This window comes from Agelaius phoeniceus, assembly GCF_051311805.1.
Source record: "Agelaius phoeniceus isolate bAgePho1 chromosome W unlocalized genomic scaffold, bAgePho1.hap1 SUPER_W_unloc_1, whole genome shotgun sequence".
Taxonomy (NCBI): domain Eukaryota; kingdom Metazoa; phylum Chordata; class Aves; order Passeriformes; family Icteridae; genus Agelaius; species Agelaius phoeniceus.
This window is the reverse complement of record NW_027509866.1, coordinates 6,984,267-7,003,503: the sequence shown is the minus strand read 5'-3', so window position 1 is coordinate 7,003,503 and position 19,237 is coordinate 6,984,267. Positions and strand designations below refer to the sequence as shown.

At 54.8% G+C, this 19,237-nt stretch overlaps 1 protein-coding gene across 1 annotated transcript in view; it reads left to right on the top strand.

Moving 5' to 3' along the window:
- Positions 1–19,237, top strand: part of LOC143692471 (uncharacterized) — a 314,059-nt gene that overhangs the window by 45,997 nt on the left and 248,825 nt on the right. Inside the window, 1 exon segment of the mRNA XM_077172703.1 lies at positions 6,477–6,728. Within this exon segment, the coding sequence (XP_077028818.1) occupies positions 6,477–6,728 (252 nt within the window).

Genomic DNA, 19,237 nt, shown 5'->3' with positions numbered 1-19,237 from the left:
TGTCCCTCTCAGCCCAGGGGATGCTCGGGGCTCTCTGTCCCCTGGCCCTGGGGGATGCTCGGGGGGTCTCCATCCCTCTGGCCTCAGGCAATGCCTGTGCAGGGCTGGGCACCAGGGGCTCTGTGTCCCTCTCACTGCTGAGGCTGCTCGGGGCTGGGGGGGCTCTGCCACCTTCTCACCCCTGGCGAGGCCGGGGGGGTCTCTGTCCCTCTCAGCCCTGCTGGGACCCCACCCAAACATCATCGGGGTCACAGGGACAGAGACACCCCCAAAGCCCCAGAAGGGCTGAACCTGGGATTTGGTTTGGGGCTGAGGATTTAGGAAGGGGCTGGAATTGAAGCTGGGCTTGGAGTTGGGGCTGAGATTTGGATTAGAGCTGGGATTGGGGTTAAGGCTAGACATGGGATTGGCTTTAGGGCTGGGGTTGGGATTGGGTCTGGGGCTAGATGAGTTTGGGACTGGGATGAGATGAAATACAGAACTGTGAGTGTGTCTAAACGTGGAGTGAGATTGAGACCAGGGTCAGGGTCAGGTTTGGGACTGAGCTCACCCAGAGCAGGACAGGGCGGATGTCACTGCGGGATGTCCCTGGCATTGTCCCAGCCCTCCTCAGGCACCTCCAAACATGGGGGGCAGCTGGGTGCCCCAAGATCCAGGTGCTCCCGCGCTGCCCCTCAATACCAGGTGAGCATTCCCTGAGGGCAGCCCTGACTGTGACCCTTGGGGCTCGGGGATCAGCCCTCACATCCCTGTGGGAGCAGCTGCAGACAGGATGAGAGATTCCCCCCTCTCTTTCCTGTGGGAGGATGAAGCCCAGCTGCCCTTTTTCTTCTTGTGCCTCCTCCTCTCCTGAGCTGAGGATGTCACTCCCCAGGAGCAGGAAAATCCCCATTCCCTGTTTGCTTGTGGCTGCAGCCTGGAACATCCACCCAGAATGAAAAACTTTCTGACAGCCCTGCTGAATGACACTGGGAGGAGGTTTGTGAGAAGGGGAAGAAATTGTATTTTGATAGGAAATAAAAGGTGCAAAATGATTTCTTTCTCTCATATTCCTTTCAGTCAGTTCTGGTCTGTTTTCAGAGTGCCACCTTCTCAGCTGATTGTGTTTGTGTCCCCCTTTCTCTCCTGCCTCTCTTTGCCTGCTCTGTTTCTCTCTCAGTGTCTCCCTTGACCCAGGGCATCTCCCACCACAGACCCTGCCCTGATTTAATTCCCAATCCAGGAGCTACAACAACCATGGGTGAAGTTATGAAGGCTGGCAGTGAAATGTCACTGTAGGATCTTGCTCCACTTGGCTTTTGGCTCCTTCTTAAGAGCTTTTCCTTCCAGGGCAGGAACATCTTTTCGTGGCTGGGAACTGGAATTCCAGCCCCTGGCAGTGTGTGCCATGGATCCCAGAGGGGCATTCCCGAGGCTGCCAGGGTGCTGCTCCTGCCGTGCCTCCCAAGGAGCTGTGCAGGGCCAGGGGACAAGGTCCAGCAGCTCTGTGGGCTCCCAGAGCACACAGCAAAGGTGGCTTTGATGGACATTTCCCAGCACCTTCCCCGCTGGAAGCAGAGGGAGGGAGGAAATGGAAGCGAGTCCCCGACAAAATCTTGGAAGGATTGGGCTGGGAAAGGACCCTGCCCATGGGTTACGATTTCGCGAGGGAGAGACGCCTCTGCCCCAGGGAAGGTGCGAATGAGAGCGTGGGAACGCAACCTGTGGATCTGCTCGAACTTGGATTGAACTGAACAAGAAATGGGGAGGAGAGAGGGAGAGAAAGAAATCGGGAAGAGATCTCAGAGAGAGAAAGAAATAGGAAAGAGTTCTCAGAGGGGGAGAAAGAAAGAGGAAAAGGCTCCGGCCCGGACTCCGAAGCTCCCGGGGACACCCGCAGGGCGCAGCGCCTTTCACAATTCCAGCCAATCAGAGGAGGCGCTGAACAATTTCCAGCCAACCAGAGCTTTTCTCGCCGATGACTCACCGGTTGCCAGGCGGACCCGCAGAGCCCAGCGGCCCCGGAGCGGAGTTTGGGGCTCGGGCCGGGGGCACGGATCCGCTCCGGGGGGGTCCCCGAGCCCCCTGCCCAGCCCTGGGGCCGATCGGGGGCTCCCCCACCCAGCACCCGGGGCCGCGGGGCCGCGGGGCAGAGGGGTGGGAAAGGGGGGTCCGGGCTGGCAGCGGAGGAAATGCGGGAGGAAGAGGAGGGAGAGGAGGAGCAGGAGCGGGAGAATCCCGGCGCTCGCAGCGCCCGCACGCTGAGCCTGCAGCAGCCCCTGCCCCGGGAGCATCGCCCCCAGCCCGAGCCGCAGGTGAGGGCGAGGCCGAGCTCGCCCCGGCTCCAGCCAGGGCTGTCCGGGAGGATTTTTTTGGAGAGTGTTCGGAGCCGGCAGATCCCGGACTCGAGCCCCGGATATCTCCGGGCTCCTTAAGAGGAGCTTTTTCGGGGGCAGAGGAGCCGCGATCGCCCCTCGGGAGGGTCCCGGGGGGTCCACGTGGGGATGGCCTGGTACCGACGGGGCGGGACATTGGTTTTGGGGATCCCCGTGAGAGCCGGGGCTGTGGAACGGGGGACCCCCGGGGCGGGGAGAGGGGAAGGGGCGATACCGGAGCTGGGGCACCCCCGGCAGCCCGGAGATGAGGCGGGGACGGGACCCCCTGACCCTGACAGGGGCGCGTCCTGGGGTGACTTCATGATGCTCGTGCCCCATCGGTCCGTTTAGCCCAGAAATGAGTTCTGCACCTTTAAGGCTTGTTCTGAGAGCCAAGGGGAGGAGGAAGAAGCTGCAGTTTGTTTTCATACACTGCACTCACTCCTCCACATTCCGGCTCCTGGATGGACAGAGGGCGGGACAGAGCTCTCCTTTGCTTTTAGTTAGTTTTTAGCTCTCTGAGGCAGAGAAGTTCCCTGGACTGTGGTTTTTCTTTTTCTTTGGAGCTGTTTACACCTGCTCTGGACTGAACACCCAGAACACCACCGGCAGCTCCCACCTGTGGCCCACCGGGCTGAGCCTGGGTCGCGGCATTTCCAATACAGGTGGGACTGATAAGAGACTGATAAGAGAGTGATAAGAGACTGATAAGACACTGAGTGAGCCAAGCCCCAGCCCAAGGAGGGACTTTCGGAGTTTGTCACCTATTTTCCAGCAGCAGGAGGTTTTATTTCTTAATATTGTTCAATTTTTGTGCTGGTGAATGCTTTGCCTGTTAAATAAAGTGGTTTTTTCCACTTTTCTCCAAGGAAATCATTTCCCGAACTGGCTGAGGGTGGGGCTGCTGAATCTGCATTCCAGAGGAAATTCCTTTTGGAGGTTTTCAACCAAATTTGGCCTAAAGCAGGACAGGGTGGTGGGAAGAGGGGGGAAGCCCAAGTGGCTGAATTGAGGGGAGGCTGGAGAGAGGGACCTTGGGACCCCAAAATCCGCCTGCATCCCTTAGCAGGACCCTGGAGAGGGGGGATCCCCAGGACCCATGGGATCCCCAAGAGCCCAGAGACGGGGGACCACCAGAACCCCAGAGGGATGAGACTGGAAATGGGACACTCCTGGTGGCGCTTTTTTTATACACTCTTGATTTTTGAAGGTTTTTATGGACATCAGATGACTTCTAGAGATGGACTTGTGGGGGAGGAATCCCCAACCCAAGGCATTCACACCTTGTTTCTCCCCAAATCAGTATTTTTCCCAAACCTTCCCACAGTGACATCCCCTCCTGTCCTGCTCTGGGTGAGCTCAGTCCCAAACCTGACCCTGACCCTGGTCTCAATCTCACTCCACGTTTAGACACACTCACAGTTCTGTATTTCATCCCATCCTAGTCCCAGACTCATCTAGCCCCAGACCCAATCCCAACCCCAGCCCTAAAGCCAATCCCATGTCTAGCCTTAACCCCAATCCCAGCTCTAATCCAAATCTCAGCCCCAACTCTAATCCCAGCCCCAATTCCAGCCCCTTCCTAAATCCTCAGCCCCAAACCAAATCCCAGGTTCAGCCCTTCTGGGGCTTTGGGGGTGTCTCTGTCCCTGTGCCCCTGATGATGTTTGGGTGGGGTCCCAGCAGGGCTGAGAGGGACAGAGACCCCCCCGGCCTCCCCAGGGGTGAGAAGGTGGCAGAGCCCCCCCAGCCCCGAGCAGCCTCAGCAGTGAGAGGGACACAGAGCCCCTGGTGCCCAGCCCTGCACAGGCATTGCCTGAGGCCAGAGGGATGGAGACATCCCGAGCATCCCCCAGGGCCAGGGGACAGAGAGCCCCGAGCATCCCCTGGGCTGAGAGGGACAGAGACTGCCCCGAGCACCCCCTGGCACAGGGGAGAGAGGGAGGGAGACCCCCCAGGCATTCCCTGGGGTGAGAATGATGGAGACCCCTGGGGAATGGCCTGGGGTGACAGGGACAGGGACACCCCTGGGGAATGGCCTGGGGTGAGAGGGACAGGGACACCCCTGGGGAATGGCCTGGGGTGACAGGGACAGGGACAACCCCCCCAAACCCCTCCCAAACATCTCCCAGTGTGAGAGGCTCAGAGACCCCTTGAGCATTCCCTGGACACTGGACAAAATAAACTTGGCAGAAATCAAACTTAGCACTGCATAAATCACTTTGATGAATATTTAATTTTCCCACAAGTCACATGTGATGAAAACACAAACAAATCCCAAACATGAATAAACTGACAATAGAAGCAATTCTGTGGCAATTCCAAGATTCATAAGTCCCTGCACAGCTCCAGCTCAGTTGCTGGCAGTTTCTGATAAAAGAAAAGTGCAAATTTGGCCCCATACAGATATTATCAAAAGGAAGGGGAAGCTCTGTGTAGCTGTCACAAAGGTGACAGGGATGAAGAGAATAATGATTCTCACATTTGGCAAAAAACCCAAGACTGGGAATTCAGGAGTTATTCGGGAATTTAGCTACTTGAGCTGGGCTTCTTGTGGGACTTCTAGCAGCTTTGTGTTCCTCAACTTGGGGTGAATGAACTTTGTCAGTGTCACTGGTAACGTTTGCTCCCTTTCCTCCAGTGATTTTAACAAACTTTTCAAGGAGGGACAACAAAATATTTTTTTTACACTCCAGTCCCACAACAGCCATTTTCCTCATCAGTTCTCCCATAGGTCGCTCAGACGAAGCTGCATCCAAGTTTCCAAGAGTTCCTTCAGAGGGACCCACAACCTCCTCAGAGGAAGGATCCATGCTGTTGTCAAAGGCAACTGGGGTAGAAGAACAGTGCCCTGAACTCACTGTGCCAAAATAATTTTGCAATCTGCTTAAGAAAATATTAGAGAGATGCCATTTGCCCTGGGGCAGGGCAAGTGTGACATTGTCCCCTGTGTGTGTGTGGCCTTCCCGGGGTGGGGGTTTTACACCTGAGCCAGTTTGGGTAAGGGGGGTGGTGTTCACCCCCTGAGCAGGGATTCCCCCACTGTTTCAGGCTGCAGTGTAAGATGGAACCAAATGCATGTTTTCAATGCCCATCTTCATCAACTGCTATAAACAGGTGGGGCAGTGTTCTTGATCTCTTCCATGACTCAGCCCTGATAACGCCCTCCAGGGGAGATATCTTCTGGGAATGGGCCATTGAGTGTCACTGCAGGACTGATAAAATTCCATCCTCCCATTGTGGGATGCTCCGACAGGGGGAGGATCCAAGCATTCCTATCTGGATATAAGCTGAGCCTTGCAACACCAGGAGCAGCTTGCCTACTGGATTCCCAGAGGACAAGAGCTCCAGAACCACCCCTGGACCTTCAGAGGAAGACCAGACCCTTCTACAGGATCACTGCTTGGACAGAATCACGTTCATCCCTCCAACAGGACTGCAGCCACCATTTAATGGGACTGCTGCCACCAGCCTGACCAGCAACAGGGTGTCAGGTTATATCCTGACTCTGTCAGTTTAAGGCAGTGTTTCTGTATCATTGCCTCGATCTTCATTTTCTTATTAAATTGTAATCCTGGTTTAGACCCTCCCCAGGTTTGCCTTCAAACAAGTACAAAATTCAATGTACTTATCCCTTGTTTTCTTCTCAAAACAGGATTTTCCATCCCTTAAACTTGGCCAGATGGAGGAGGAGGCTGTGAGGAAGAAGAAGGTGCCCCAGGAGCCCCAGGCAGGTGAGGAGGAAGTCAATGCCCCTTTCCCCCTCTCTCCTGCTCCATCTCCCAGCCCAGCACAGCCCCCGGCTCCAGGACAACCCTGCTGCCAACCCCGTCCTGCTGGGGATGCACTGGGGGGATCTCCTTCCCCTTCCCTCTGGCACGGAGGCAAATCCCATCCTCTCCTTGGCCTTCCTCCCCCAGGGAAGAAGCTGAGGATGGAGACCAGGGAGGGCAAATCCCTGTGGCGGAACCTCATGGAAGAGGCCATTTTGAGTGGCTCCACAGTGCAGAATTCCAACGTGGAGGACAAGTCCCAGAGATCCCACAGGAGAAGGGGCTCCAAACCCAGCCCAGGGTGTTCTGAGGAGGAAAGACCCACCCTGAGCCAGGAAGGTGGACAGAGCTTCAGCCAGAGCTCAGAACTGGTGGCCCATGAGCAGCTTCATGATGGGAAAAAGCCCCACAAGTGCTTGGAGTGTGGGAAGAGCTTCAGGCAGAGCAGCACCCTGATCAGCCACCAGATGATCCACACTGGGGAATGGCCCTACGAGTGTGGGGAGTGTGGGAAGGGCTTCAGCTGCAGCTCCACCCTTTTGACCCACCAGTGCATCCACACTGGGGAGAGGCCCTACGAGTGTCCTGAGTGCCAGAAGAGGTTTCACACCAGCCCTGATCTCGCCAGGCACTGGCAGATTCACACAGAGGAAAGGCCCTTCCACTGCCCTGATTGCGGGAAGGGCTTCAAGCGCAAGTACCACCTCATCAGGCACCAGCTCATCCACACTGGGGAGAGACCCTACGAGTGCCGCACGTGTGGGAAGAGGTTTCGGACCAGCTCAAATCTCCACCTGCATGAGCGGATTCACACGGATGAGAGGCCCTTCTACTGCCCTGACTGCGGGAAGAGCTTCAAGCACAATTCCACCCTCATCAGGCACCAGCGCATCCACACTGGGGAGAGGCAGAGGCCCTACGAGTGTCCCCAGTGTGGGAAGAGCTTCACCAGAAGCTCTCATTTGACAAGACACCAACGGAGCCACCAGTAAATGAAGCCCTGCAAGTGCCTTGATTGCAGGAACAGCTTCATGCACCACTCCAGCTTCATCCCCCATGGGAGAAGCCAGATTGGAAAGAGCCCTGGTGATCCATGTTCCCTGTGATCCATGCTGGGAAGACACCTGTACCTTTTCCTGCCCTTTGCCAATGACCTGATGTGGCATTGAAAAACATGAGCGTCTGGCCATGGCCCTGTCATTACATTCAGTCCCACCTCAGATCATTGCCAGGGACAGGAAAGGGACTCTCTCTCTCTCCCTGAGGAGAAGGGTGTCCTTTCCAGGCAAGAAATATTGTAGCCAGGCAGACCCTGTGAGTTGTGTTGTAGTTTTCTCTGTAAACAGTTTTATTGATCCCTTCTGTTATCAATATTGTTTCTGTTCCTGTTTGTTCCTTATCCCGTTGCTGTTCCCATTAAATTGTTCTTATCCCAGTCCGGGATCTTTGCCTTTTGTGCTTTCCATGGGAGGCGGGAGGGCAGCGAGGGCAGCACGGTTTTAGCAGGAGCAGGAAATTGGGGAATCCCATTGCTGAAGCCTAGCCCGTGGAAACCGAGCATCCCAGCTGGTGGCAGCCCTGGTGGCCATGGCAGCAGCCTTGGGAGCGGGTCCCTGGCTGGGGCTGTGGGAACCTCTTCCCTCTGGTGCCCAGGGACAGGAGTGGAGGGAGCGGCTGCAGCTGAGTCGGGGCAGGCTCAGCTTGGATGTCAGGAAAAGGTTTTTGGCCAGAGGCTGCTGGGGCCCTGGCCAGGCTCCCCAGGGAAGGCTCCCAGCTCCAGGGCTCTCTGAGCTGCAGCAGCGTTTGGCCAGCGCTGCCAGGCCCAGGCTGGCATTGTTGGGGTGTCCTGTGCAGGGCCAGCAGTTGGACTGGAGGATCCTGATGGGTCCCTCCCAGCTCAGCCAATTCTGTGCTTCTGGGATCCCATCAGCCTGGGGATGGGGCTGCCAATGGTTGCCATGGCAACGGGCTCTGGCTGCAGGCCTGAGCTGGTGTCCATGGCAACCACCCCTGGCATGGGGTCTCCATGGAGCTGCCAAGGGACTGAGCATAGCAACAGGGGGCTGGTGATGGTTGCCATGGAAACTGACCATAGCAACAGGGGGCTGGTGATGGTTGCCTGCTAAGGGTCAGATTTTTCACAGGCCCTCAGAAGGGCTCCATGGGATCTTTCCAAGAGTCTCCAGGCTGTTCCAGAGCTGGAATGTCACACACAGAGACAGGGGCTCCATGGATGCCTCCCAGGGCTTTCTGGGATGGTAAAGAGCCCTGGGGTCAGAGACAGTCACAGCCATTCCATGGTGACATCCCAGGAGTCCCCAGGCTGCCAAAGAGCCGGGATGGCCCAGACACTCACATGGGTTCCTGTCATGACCACAGTGGGAGCTTCAGGCAACATTTATTAGAGAAGCTCCTGTTGGGTCACGAGGTGCAGGAACAATCCCCAATACTCCCCATAGATCCCCAAATGTCACTGTGTAATCAGTGTTCCGTGCTTTCTTTCCAATGGAAAACAAGCATCCTTATCCTCCAGGTGTCCATGTCTGAAATTGGATTCCACCTCCAAAATTCTGGATATCCAAGGGTTGCTCCCAGGCACAATCTGCCAGTACCATCAAGCCTGGGTGGCCTGGACCTCTGGTGGCAGCCCCTGCAACACTGGGGCTGGGTTCTTCCCTTCCCATGGAGAACACTGGGACACTGTGGAGACCTCATGGAACCAAGGGGATCATTGTGGCACCACTGGAGCCCATGGAACCAAGGGGCCATGGTGACCCAGCGGGGCTTCATGGAACCCAGAGACCATTATGGCTCCGTGGGGCCTGATGGAACCATGGAGACCATTGGGACCCTTCAGGGCCTGGTGTCACCAAGGGGGCATTATGGCACCTCAGGGCCTCAGGGAAGCAAGGGACCATTGGGGCACTGTGGGGCCCCATGGAACTGAGGGAACATGGAACAGGCCTGGCTGGTTTGGCTTCCCAGGGGTCCCCTGACAGGTCTGGCTGATGTTTTGATGTCAAGGGCTGCCTCTCATCAGCTCCTGGAAAACTGGGGCTCCGTGCTTTTCTTGCTATGGGAAAGAACCGCCCCCCTTTTCAGATGCCCATTGCCAAAATTGAAACTCTCCCTAAAACAATTCCTATATGCAAGGATATCACTCAGAACAAAATCCTGCTTGCTCTGGCTGGCCTTGGCCTCTGGTGGCCATTTCTCATCTGCCCCTGAAACACTGGGGCTCTGTTCCTTCCTTCCTATGGAAAGGAACCGGCTTTCAGGTCCAGCGACCATGGCCAAAATTAGAATTTGGCCTCTCAATCCTGTATATCCAAGGACTGATCTCAGACAAAAGTAGCCAGGACAGACAGGTCAGGCTGGCCCTGTCCTCTCGTGATTTTCTTAGACCTTGAGCTGAATGTTTTCATTTGAAAACATCTTGGATAGGGCCCAGAGATCTCCCAGGGAGGTATTTTGAAACCTCGGGCACATGAGCACTACATATGGAAAAAGGAGCTCTGTGCTCTGTGCAGTTGTGGTGGTTTTGCATCACAGAATTGATGTCCTAAAAGAAGTTGCTAGCAGTTTTCTTCCATGTCTGACAAAAAACCAATCAGTAATTAGCTTTGAGAATTGACAATCTGTTAAACCACTAAGGAAACTGTACATGCCTCTGTGAAGACACATGTTAAAGATGAGAAAGCCTGGGAGGGTCTCTTTCCCTTCTGGCTGGCACAGAGGTAACAAGGCTGACCCGGCCCCGTCTCAGCCAGGCCGGGCCGGGCGGCTCCTGCCGTGGGGCCGGGCCCCTTCCCAGGGACCCCGCCAGGCCCCATCGGCTGCCGGGCAGGGCAGGGGAGGCCGCGGGGCCGAGGCCGGGCCGGGCCATGGCTGCAGTTGGGAACATCTGGGCCCTGCTGAGCCCTGCCCCGCCGCCAGCCCGGGCCCAGCCAGGATCCGCCGGGCCCCAGGAGCAGCCCCGGGCCGGCTCGGCCAAGATTCTGCCACCCTTGGGCTTCAGCTGCAAGCCCCGGGCAGGGGCAGGAGAAGCCATCGGCCCCCGGCCGTGCTGCTGCTGTGCTCTGGCCTGGCTGCTGAGATCCTGGCCCTGCCCCAGCGCAGCCCATCCTGACACAGCCCCAGCGCAGCCGCTGCAGAAACCTCCATCCTAAAACAGCTCCGGCCGCAAGCACCGAGCCCGGCCGGGGGCACGGAACCATCTGCAGGCCCCGGGTGAGATATGAACTCTTTCAGTGCTTCCATCCTCCCTCCAGTGAGAGAAAAGGACAAAGTGCAGGCACACAGAGGAGCAACATGAAGACACCGAGGTCACTGAAGAGGAAGTTGAGTCCCAGATGGGAGGGATGAGGAGATGCCTTGATCTTGGGGCTGAAATCCTCTTGTAAAGCTATGGGGAAGGATGTAATTAATATATCAGACTCTCTTTTTCCCTATAACTAATTGAAAATATGGGGAGATGACCTGTTCAGCAAAAACCTCCATGCTAAAGTAGGCAAATGTTGAAGTAGCTGTGATCCCATGAGAAGTTTAAACAGAGAAAGAGAGAAGAGTGGTGAGATCCTGTGCCCTCAGGGAGAGAAGAAGAAGATCTCTGTTGTCAGAGATGAAGATGATTTCAGAAATAGATGAAGAGAATCTTTGCTCTTGAACGGCTCATCTTTAAACTCATACCCCATAAGTTGACATGGCCCATGAAAACAGCTGTGGGAAAAGCTATGAAAAATGGGAGGGACTTCACACTTGCAGATTTTCTGGGCAGCTGCTATTCGTGGGAATTGAGAGCCACAAGAGAACTTTTTTCTTATGGAGAAGTCTCCATAGCATGAAAGAGAGACTCCTCTCCCTAAGTGAACTGAAGAAAGACTGTTCTAGATGGTGTAAACTGACTGAAACTTTCAGGTTTTGTCTCCTTGCATTGTCAGTAAGAAAGAAAAGGTTGTAGGGAGAGGAGAAGTGTTCAGATTCTTATTACTCTTTCTTCTTTTTACTGGTAATAAACTTTTCTATATACCCCTTTAAAATTTTGAGCCTACTTTCCCTTTCTCCTAATCCTTTCTCACAGCAGGAAATGAGTAAATATATTCCAGTGAGGGCAATGGTAATTAGCCAACACTGATCCCACTGCACTAATAGATGCATTGGGTGAGAAATCTCAAATTAGCAAACCAAAATCACTCCAGATACGTTCCTGATAAACTGCATTAGAGCAGAGAGAAATCAAGGCAGAGCCATGGTTTGTCAGGACTTGCTGCATCCTGATGAGCCCTGTGGTGCATTTGGAGCTGAGCCCTGGAACCTCAGGGCCTGAGAGGAGATTGCACAAACCTTTCCAGGAGTCAAAGTCAGAAGAAAACCCTAAAGTGTCTCAGAGCTTGAATGGGTCCCACCGAGGTTCATCCCCAACCCAGGCTCCTCCGGGACTCCTTGGAGGAGAGAACTGGAGACCAGGATTGACCAAAAACCTCTCAGAGTCTCAATGTGGAAAGGAAATTCCAAACTCCCTTAAAAATTTTGAGAAGCTCAAAGCATTACTGAGCACCACTGAGTGCCAATGCAAAGCTCTCCAGGGACTCATTAAAGCAGATAATTGGGGCCATGATTGCACAAACCTCTCACAGAATTTGTATCAAAAGGGAAACACCAAGTACCTTCAAATAACTGAAGTAACCTGTAGTATTAATGAGCCCCACTGAGTGTTGTTCCTGACAAAGCCTCTCCAGGGACTAATTACAGCAGATAATTGGAGGCCATGATTGCACAAAGCTCTCAGAGACTCCAAGGCAAAAGCCAAAGCCAAAGTCCTTTGAAAAAGCTGCAGTCCCTGCAGGGAGCATGAAGGAGCCCCCAGGGCCATTGCTGAGCAAGGCTCCCCAGGGACTCCTTGCAGCAGATCCTTGAGGCCACTGGGATGTGGGCTAGGGGGGGATGCTGAGGGCAGCACAAGGGGCTGACAGTGCCCAGCCTGGCTGGGGCTGGGCCAGGAGGCCCCAGGGCCTCAGGACAAGGTGTCTCCTCCCAGCCCTTGCTGGCACAGACCCTGCTGTGCCCCAGGGCACCAAGACTTGGCTTCTCTTTGTCCCCACCTGTCAACACTGCCTGCAGTTCTCTGCTCTGCCTGGGGCCTGGGGACACTTGCTCAGTCGTGTCCCTCACTGGGACCCATTAAAAGTCCAAGAAACTTTGGAGTTGGATTCTGCCTTGGAGTTCTGCAGAGGTTTCTTCAGCTGCCTCTCAGGGACTGATGTTCAGGGCCTGAGCACAAAGCCCCAGAGGCTGATTAAAGTCCTTGTGCTGTGTCTGTGCTGCTGAGCTGGGCTGGGCTCCTGGCACAGAGGCAGCTCCTGCTTGCCAAGAAGAGCTTCAAAAGCACATTTCTCTAGATGAGCAGCTCTTGTGCCAGCCCAGCAGGGCTGGGGCACTGCCTGCAGCCAGCCCGGGCACAGCCCAGAGGCACAGAGAGCTTCAATCAGTCAGGGCTGGGAAGGGGCTGAGAAGTGCCTGGGGCACAATCACTGCCAGCCCTTGGCACAGGAACCTCTGGCTGCAGGACAATGCAGCTGCAGCTCCTGGAGCCATCTCCTCAAGCTGCAACATCCCAATGCCTGCAGAGCCTGTGAGTACAACTCTGGGTATTTCTGGTGCAGGGGAGGTGAAATGCTCTTGAAGATCTGACATGCTGAGGGGTTCTGGTCAGTCATAGAATATTTCCAAGGCAAGGATTTTGATAGAAAATAGGATATTTCCTAAGACTTTGTATTCAGTTTCCTACTTGTGGAGAATGTCGGCACGGGAGGGTTAAATATTAATGATAGTATGAATTATGAATTATTTTTTTGTCAATGCCTGAGAGATCAAACTGTTACTTTTTGTGATCAATAGGCTCACAGGAGATCCCTAATTTGCTTTCAGCCACTCTGCCCATGGACAGCAGCAGCATCACCTTTGCTGGAGCCATCAGGCTCACTCTGAGCTGTCCTTTCTCCAAGCTGCAAACAGAACCTGCCCCCAGCCAGTGCCCTGCAAACAGGCAGGGTTCTGTAGGGCCAAGGAGAGTGCACAGAGATTTGGGGGCTGTGGGTGCTGGCAGGGAGAGATCAGGCACAGGGAAACACCTGCAGGAGGGAAATCTGCAGGAAGCAGAGAGAAGATCAGGCAATGAGAGAAAACAAACCCCAGCAATGCTGAGGCAGGGAGAGTTTAGAGATGCCCACAGGAGCCCCTGCAGTGCAGCCCCTCCCTCTGAACAAGCCCCCTCCCTCCTGTGCCCCAGCCAAGCCTCTGCCCTCAGGGCCGGGGCTCCAAGGCGTGCAGCCCCTCCTGTGCAGGCAGAGCTGCAGCAGAGCCGTGGGGCAGCTCTGCAGCCCCGGGCCCAGTTCCCTCTGCAGAGCACAGGGCTGGGAGCAGCTGCCCGGCCCTGGGGGCTCTGGCAGGGGCACAGCTGGCTCAGGGTGACGCTGTCCCCAGGGCCCGGCTCTGGGCAATGCTGTCAGGGCAGCCAGGGAAGGAGCTGCATCTCCCTCAATCCAATGCCATCAGAAGGACACTTGGAAGTCTCCCTGAGATTTCAGTCCAAGCTGGGAGTTCCAATCCAGGGTGCAAACCTGTCCTGCAATATCTCTGTGTTATCTGAAAGCCCGAGGGTGAGGCACAGAAGTTCTAGGATGGGAAAATGCTGCTGGGTTGGTGAAATGAGCCCTGTGTGTCCCTGGGTACAAATGTGGGGCTGAGACCTTGAGAAAGGAATGGACATTTGGTGGACTGTGGGGGATCCATCTGCTCTCAGCAGTGTCAGGATGGTTTTAATGGGAAACATGGGAGGGTGATCATCCTCTGTCTGAGAATGTTGAAAGCCCAGAGAATCCTGGAACAGGACTGGGAGACAGACCTCCTCCCCTCACTCTCCACTCACCACCTTGCCTCAGAGAACTCACTCTGTTCTCCCTGAGGGCAGCAGAAATGCTGAGAGTTTCTGACATCTGAATATAGTCATCAAGAGAGGGGGAAGAGGAGCTGTAAAATCTCTAGAAGATTTAAACAGATTTTACCATTCCTGCTCTCTGGCAGTGGGGGTGCACATGCTCACAGGGCCGTTTGTATTAACAAGGTTTCAAAGTGGAACATGAGGACAGGTCCCTGTCCTCCTCCCACATCGGCACAGCAGGGCTGAATAATAAAAACCCTGTGTGTAGCTGCCCTGAACCTGATGTCCCACTCAGACAGCACCAGCCAGGGATCCTCCCTTGAAGCTGAAGGAAAATCGTCTGGAAATTCAAAAGGGTGTCAGAGGGTTATACAAGAAGGGTCTATGGGAAAAGGCTTTGTTTTTGCTGGGAAAAGTCTCTCTTTTTGCTGGAAAAAGTTCCTCCTAACCTGTCACTGACTTTTCTCCATGAACAGCTCCCCAAGGCCAGCCAGAGCAAATGTCCAACAGCAGCTCCATCAGGCACTTCCTGCTGCTGGCATTGGCAGACACGCGGCAGCTGCAGCTCCTGCACTTCTGCCTCTTGCTGGGCATCTCCCTGGCTGCCCTCCTGGCCAACGGCCTCATCATCAGCGCTGTAGCCTGCGGCCACCACCTGCACACGCCCATGTTCTTCTTCCTGCTCAACCTGGCCCTCGCTGACCTGGGCTCCATCTGCACCACTGTCCCCAAAGCCATGCACAATTCCCTCTGGGACACCAGCAACATCTCCTACACTGCATGTGCTGCCCAAGTATTTTTCTTTCTGTTCTTCCTTGGATCAGAGTATTCCCTCCTGACCATCATGTGCTACGACCGCTACGTGTCCATCTGCAAACCCCGGCACTACGGGACCCTCCTGGGCAGCAGAGCTTGTGCCCACATGGCAGCAGCTGCCTGGGCCAGTGCCTTTCTCTATTCACTGCTGCACACAGCCAATACATTTTCTCTGCCCCTGTGCCATGGCAATGCCCTGGGCCAGTTCTTCTGTGAAATTCCACAGATCCTCAAGCTTTCCTGCTCCAAATCTCACCTTGCAGAACTTTGGCTACTTGTGGTTACTGCCAGTTTTTCATTGTCTTGTTTCGTGTTCATTGTTTTCTCCTATGTGCAGATCTTCAGGGCTGTGCTGAGGATCCCCTCTGAGCAGGGACGGCACAAAGCCTTTTCCACCTGCCTCCCTCACCTGGCTGTGGTCTCCCTGTTTGTCACCACAGGCACATTTGCCTATCTGAAGCCCCCCTCCATGTCCTCCCCATCCCTGGATCTGGCCCTGTCAGTTCTGTACTCAGTGGTGCCTCCAGTCCTGAACCCCCTCATCTACAGCCTGAGGAACCAGGAGCTCAAGGCTGCAGGGAGGAGACTGATGACTGGATGCTTTTGGAAACATTAATCTGCTGGCCAATTTCTGCAAATCACTTGGAATAAAAGTCATCTTTGATACTTCTTGTAGTTTTTATTTTAGGGGTTGCTTTTCTTTGTTTTACTTTTTTTCATATTGTCCACAAATAAATGTCATTACTTGTGCAATTTCTCATTTTGTTTCTCTCCACCTTCCCTGTGCCCACAGACTGTGTCAATGAAGGGCTGCACTCTTGGTGGCTTTAAAGGAGCTAAAGGATCTTTCCCAGCAGAGTTTTCTGCAGAGATGTCCTTTTATTGCCTTCTCTGGAGCTGCAGCAGCAATGTCTGTGTGCAGAGCTGGGGCAGATCAGTGCTGGCCCAGCAGCTGTGCCCAGCAGCAGCAGCAGCAGCAGCACTTGGTGTTGCCAGTGCTGCTGCCGTGGCCCTGCCCCGCTGCCCTGGTGGCCCTGGTGTTGCTGCAGGGCCTGAGTGCTCTCGGGGCCGGGCACAGCCCTGGGGGTGGCAGTGCCGGGGCTGCAGCAGGGACAGGCCATGGGCACTGCTGGGGCAGCGCTGACGCCTCAGGCCAGGCCCTGGGGGCTCCAGGCTCCTTGCCCAGGCTCTCTCAAGAACACGGCCAGGCCAATGCTCAGCACAGAAAACCCCTATGGGCAGCCCCAGGATGTGGGCATGGGGAGAGGAACCTGAGGGAGCACAAATGCCATCAGCCCCTGGGGCCAGCAAGGCCTGGGGGACACCAGGGAAACCACTCAGCTTTGTCCTGGCCTCTGCACTCAGCCAGAAAGTTTGTTCCCATCAGCTGGGACTTTCCTGTGCCACTGCAGACGCTTTGCTCAGAGCCAGGGCTGCCTGGCAGCCACCCCCAAACTGCCCTGAGCATTTCCTTGGCTTCACCTTTGCTTTCTTTACTCTTTTCTTGAACAAAATTTCTTCCTCTTGCCAGGCCCTGTTCCCTGCCCTGCAAACAGCCCATCTCTGTTTGCCCTTTCCTCTCTGGCCCCACTCCCCATTGCAGTTCCTGGCTTGGCCCCTTGGGAACGTCCCTTGGGCAGCAGGATCATCCTACAAGTGCTGCAGGAATTGTCTGCAGCTCCTGCAGTGCCTGCTGCTGCTCCCTTGCCAGAGGCACCCCAGGCCAGGGGGGCACATCTGGGCTGCTGTGTCTGCCTCTGGGGCTCCCTGTTCTGGGCAGTGAGGAGGAGCTGCAGAGGCTCTGCAGGACTGACAGGATGGGCTTTGGGGCTGCCAGGAGAAGCTGAGGGACCTGGGCTGCTGGAGCTGCTGAAGAGGAGGCCCAGGGCTCATCCTGCAACTGTTCCTAGGGTGGTTTCAGAGAATCCCAGAATCAGCAAGGCTGGAAAATACCTTGGAGATCATCAAGTCCAGCCTGTGCCCTGACACTGCCTTGTCTCCCCTGAGCCTCCTCTTCTCCAGTACAAACAGCCCCAGCTCCCTCAGCCACTCCTCACAGGACTTGTGTTCCAGATCCCTCCCTATCCTTGTTGCCCTTCTCTGGACACGCTCCAGCCCCTCCATGTCCTTCCTTGATTGGGGGGCTCAGAACTGCAAACAGCACTCGAGGTGCTGCCCAAGCAGTGCCCAGCACAGGGGAAGGATCCCTGCCCTGCTCCTGCTGGCCACACCATTCCTGATCCAGGCCAGGAGCCATTGGCCTTCTTGGCCACCTGGGCACACTGCTGCCTCATGTCCAGCCTGCTGTCCATCAGTCCCTGCAGGTCCCTTTCTGCCTGGCTGCTCTCCAGCCACTCTCTCCCCAGCCTGTAGAGCTGCAGGGGTTGTTGTGGCCAAAGTGCAGGATCTGGCACTGGGACTTGTTAAACCTCTCCTTGTTGGATTTGGGCCCTGGATCCAACCCATCCAGGGCCCTGTGCAGAGCCCTCCTACCCTCCAGCAGATCCCCACTCACACCCAGTTTGGTGTCATCTGCAAATTTGCTGATGATGATGGACTCAATCCCCTCATCCAGACCATCAGTGCAGTTATTGAAATCCACGCTGGCTGGCTCTGATCCCTGGGCCATCCTGTGGGTGCCCTGTGATGGCACTCAAGGTGATCTGTTCCATAACCTTGCCGGGCACCCAGGTCAGGCTGACAGGCCTGGAATTCCCCAGCTCCTCCTTCCAGCCCTTCCTGGGGATGGGCTCACACTGGCACCTCCAGTGCTCTGGGCCCTCCCTGCTGAGCCAGGACTGATGGTAAATGATGGAGAGCAGCTTGGGGAGCTCATCCACAGCTCCCTCATCCCCCTAGGATGGATCCCATCTGATCCCATACACCTGTGAGCATCTGAGTGGCTCAGCAGGTCAGCAACTGCTTCCTCCTGGATTCCAGGGGGCTGTTCTGCTCCCTGTGCCCATCTACCAGCTCAGGAGAATACTTGTCCTGAGGACAACCTGCCCTAATATTGAAAAATGAGGCAAACAAGTGTAAAGTAGCTTAGCCTTTTCCTTATCTTTAGTTACTGTATTCCCCACTGCACTCAAAAAAGAGTAGAGGTTCTTCTTACCTTATCATTTGATATTAATTTATTTATAGAAATATTTTCTATTGTTTTTCACAGAAGTGGCCAGGTTAAGGTCTAATTGAGCTTTCACATCTCAACTTTTCTTTCTGCATAACCTAACAACATCCTTAAACACTTCCTAAGTTGCCTGACCTTCTGTCAAAAGTTCATGCATCCTTTTCTTTCCTGAGTTCCCACAAAATCTCCATGGGCAGCCAGGCCAGTCCTTTTCTTCACCAGCTCATCGTTTGCCACACTGGGACAGGCTGCTCTTCCCCCTTAAGATTACTTTGTTGAAATGTGTCCATCCTTCCTGGACCCCTTTGTTTAAAGGGCTCTTTCTCTTTAAAACAGTCAGTACCTGGTTCGGTACTCCCCAAATCTGCATCCTAAACAGGCCAAAGTCTGCCCTTCCTAATTCCAGTGCAGAAGTTTTGTTGCTGCCCCTCCTTCTTTCACAGAACATTGAAAACTTGATGATTTCATGGTCACTGTGCCCCAGGCAGCCTCTGAGCCCCACATCTGCCCCCAGCCCTTCTCTGTCTGTGAACAGCAGCAGACAGAGCTTTCCTTGGCAGTGGGAGTGTTACCAAAAATTCGGTAAAATGAAAACTCCTATACACCAGTGTAGCATTAAGAAGCAGCATTCTTTATTCAGCTGGATGCATGGGGGAGAGCTCCTCCCAAAGCCCTGCAGGCTGAGTACAGGGAAGTTTCTGTTTATTTTCTGTATTTTGCTCACATATTCATTGATTGTCCTGGACTTAACATGCATATGATATTCATTTCCCCAAAATCATTAGCATATTTCCCCTCCCCTTTACCCCTGTGTTCTTCTGTCCTGGGGGTCTCTCTGGTGGTCCCTGGTGGTCGTGGACCCCAATGTTCCAGTGGGCCTGGCTGAGCTGGCAGGATCCTGAGGCTGCTGAACTTCCAGTTCCCCTTCTCACACAATGGGCCTTGTGTGCCTGGGGATGTGGAGAACAAGCTCCAGGTGTGAGCTCACCTGGTGTAGGCAATTGATCATCTGGTAACATGAGGTCACAGAGTGGGATATGACATCACAGAGTGGGAAATGTGAGGTCATCGAGATCTATGACATCATAGACTGCCTCTGTGACATCACAGAGCAGGCTGTGTCATCAGAAACCAGCTGTGTGACATTAGAGAAGGGGCTGTGAGCTCACAGAGCAGGCTGTGACATCCCAGAGGGGCTGTGTGACATCACAGAGCAGGCTGTGAC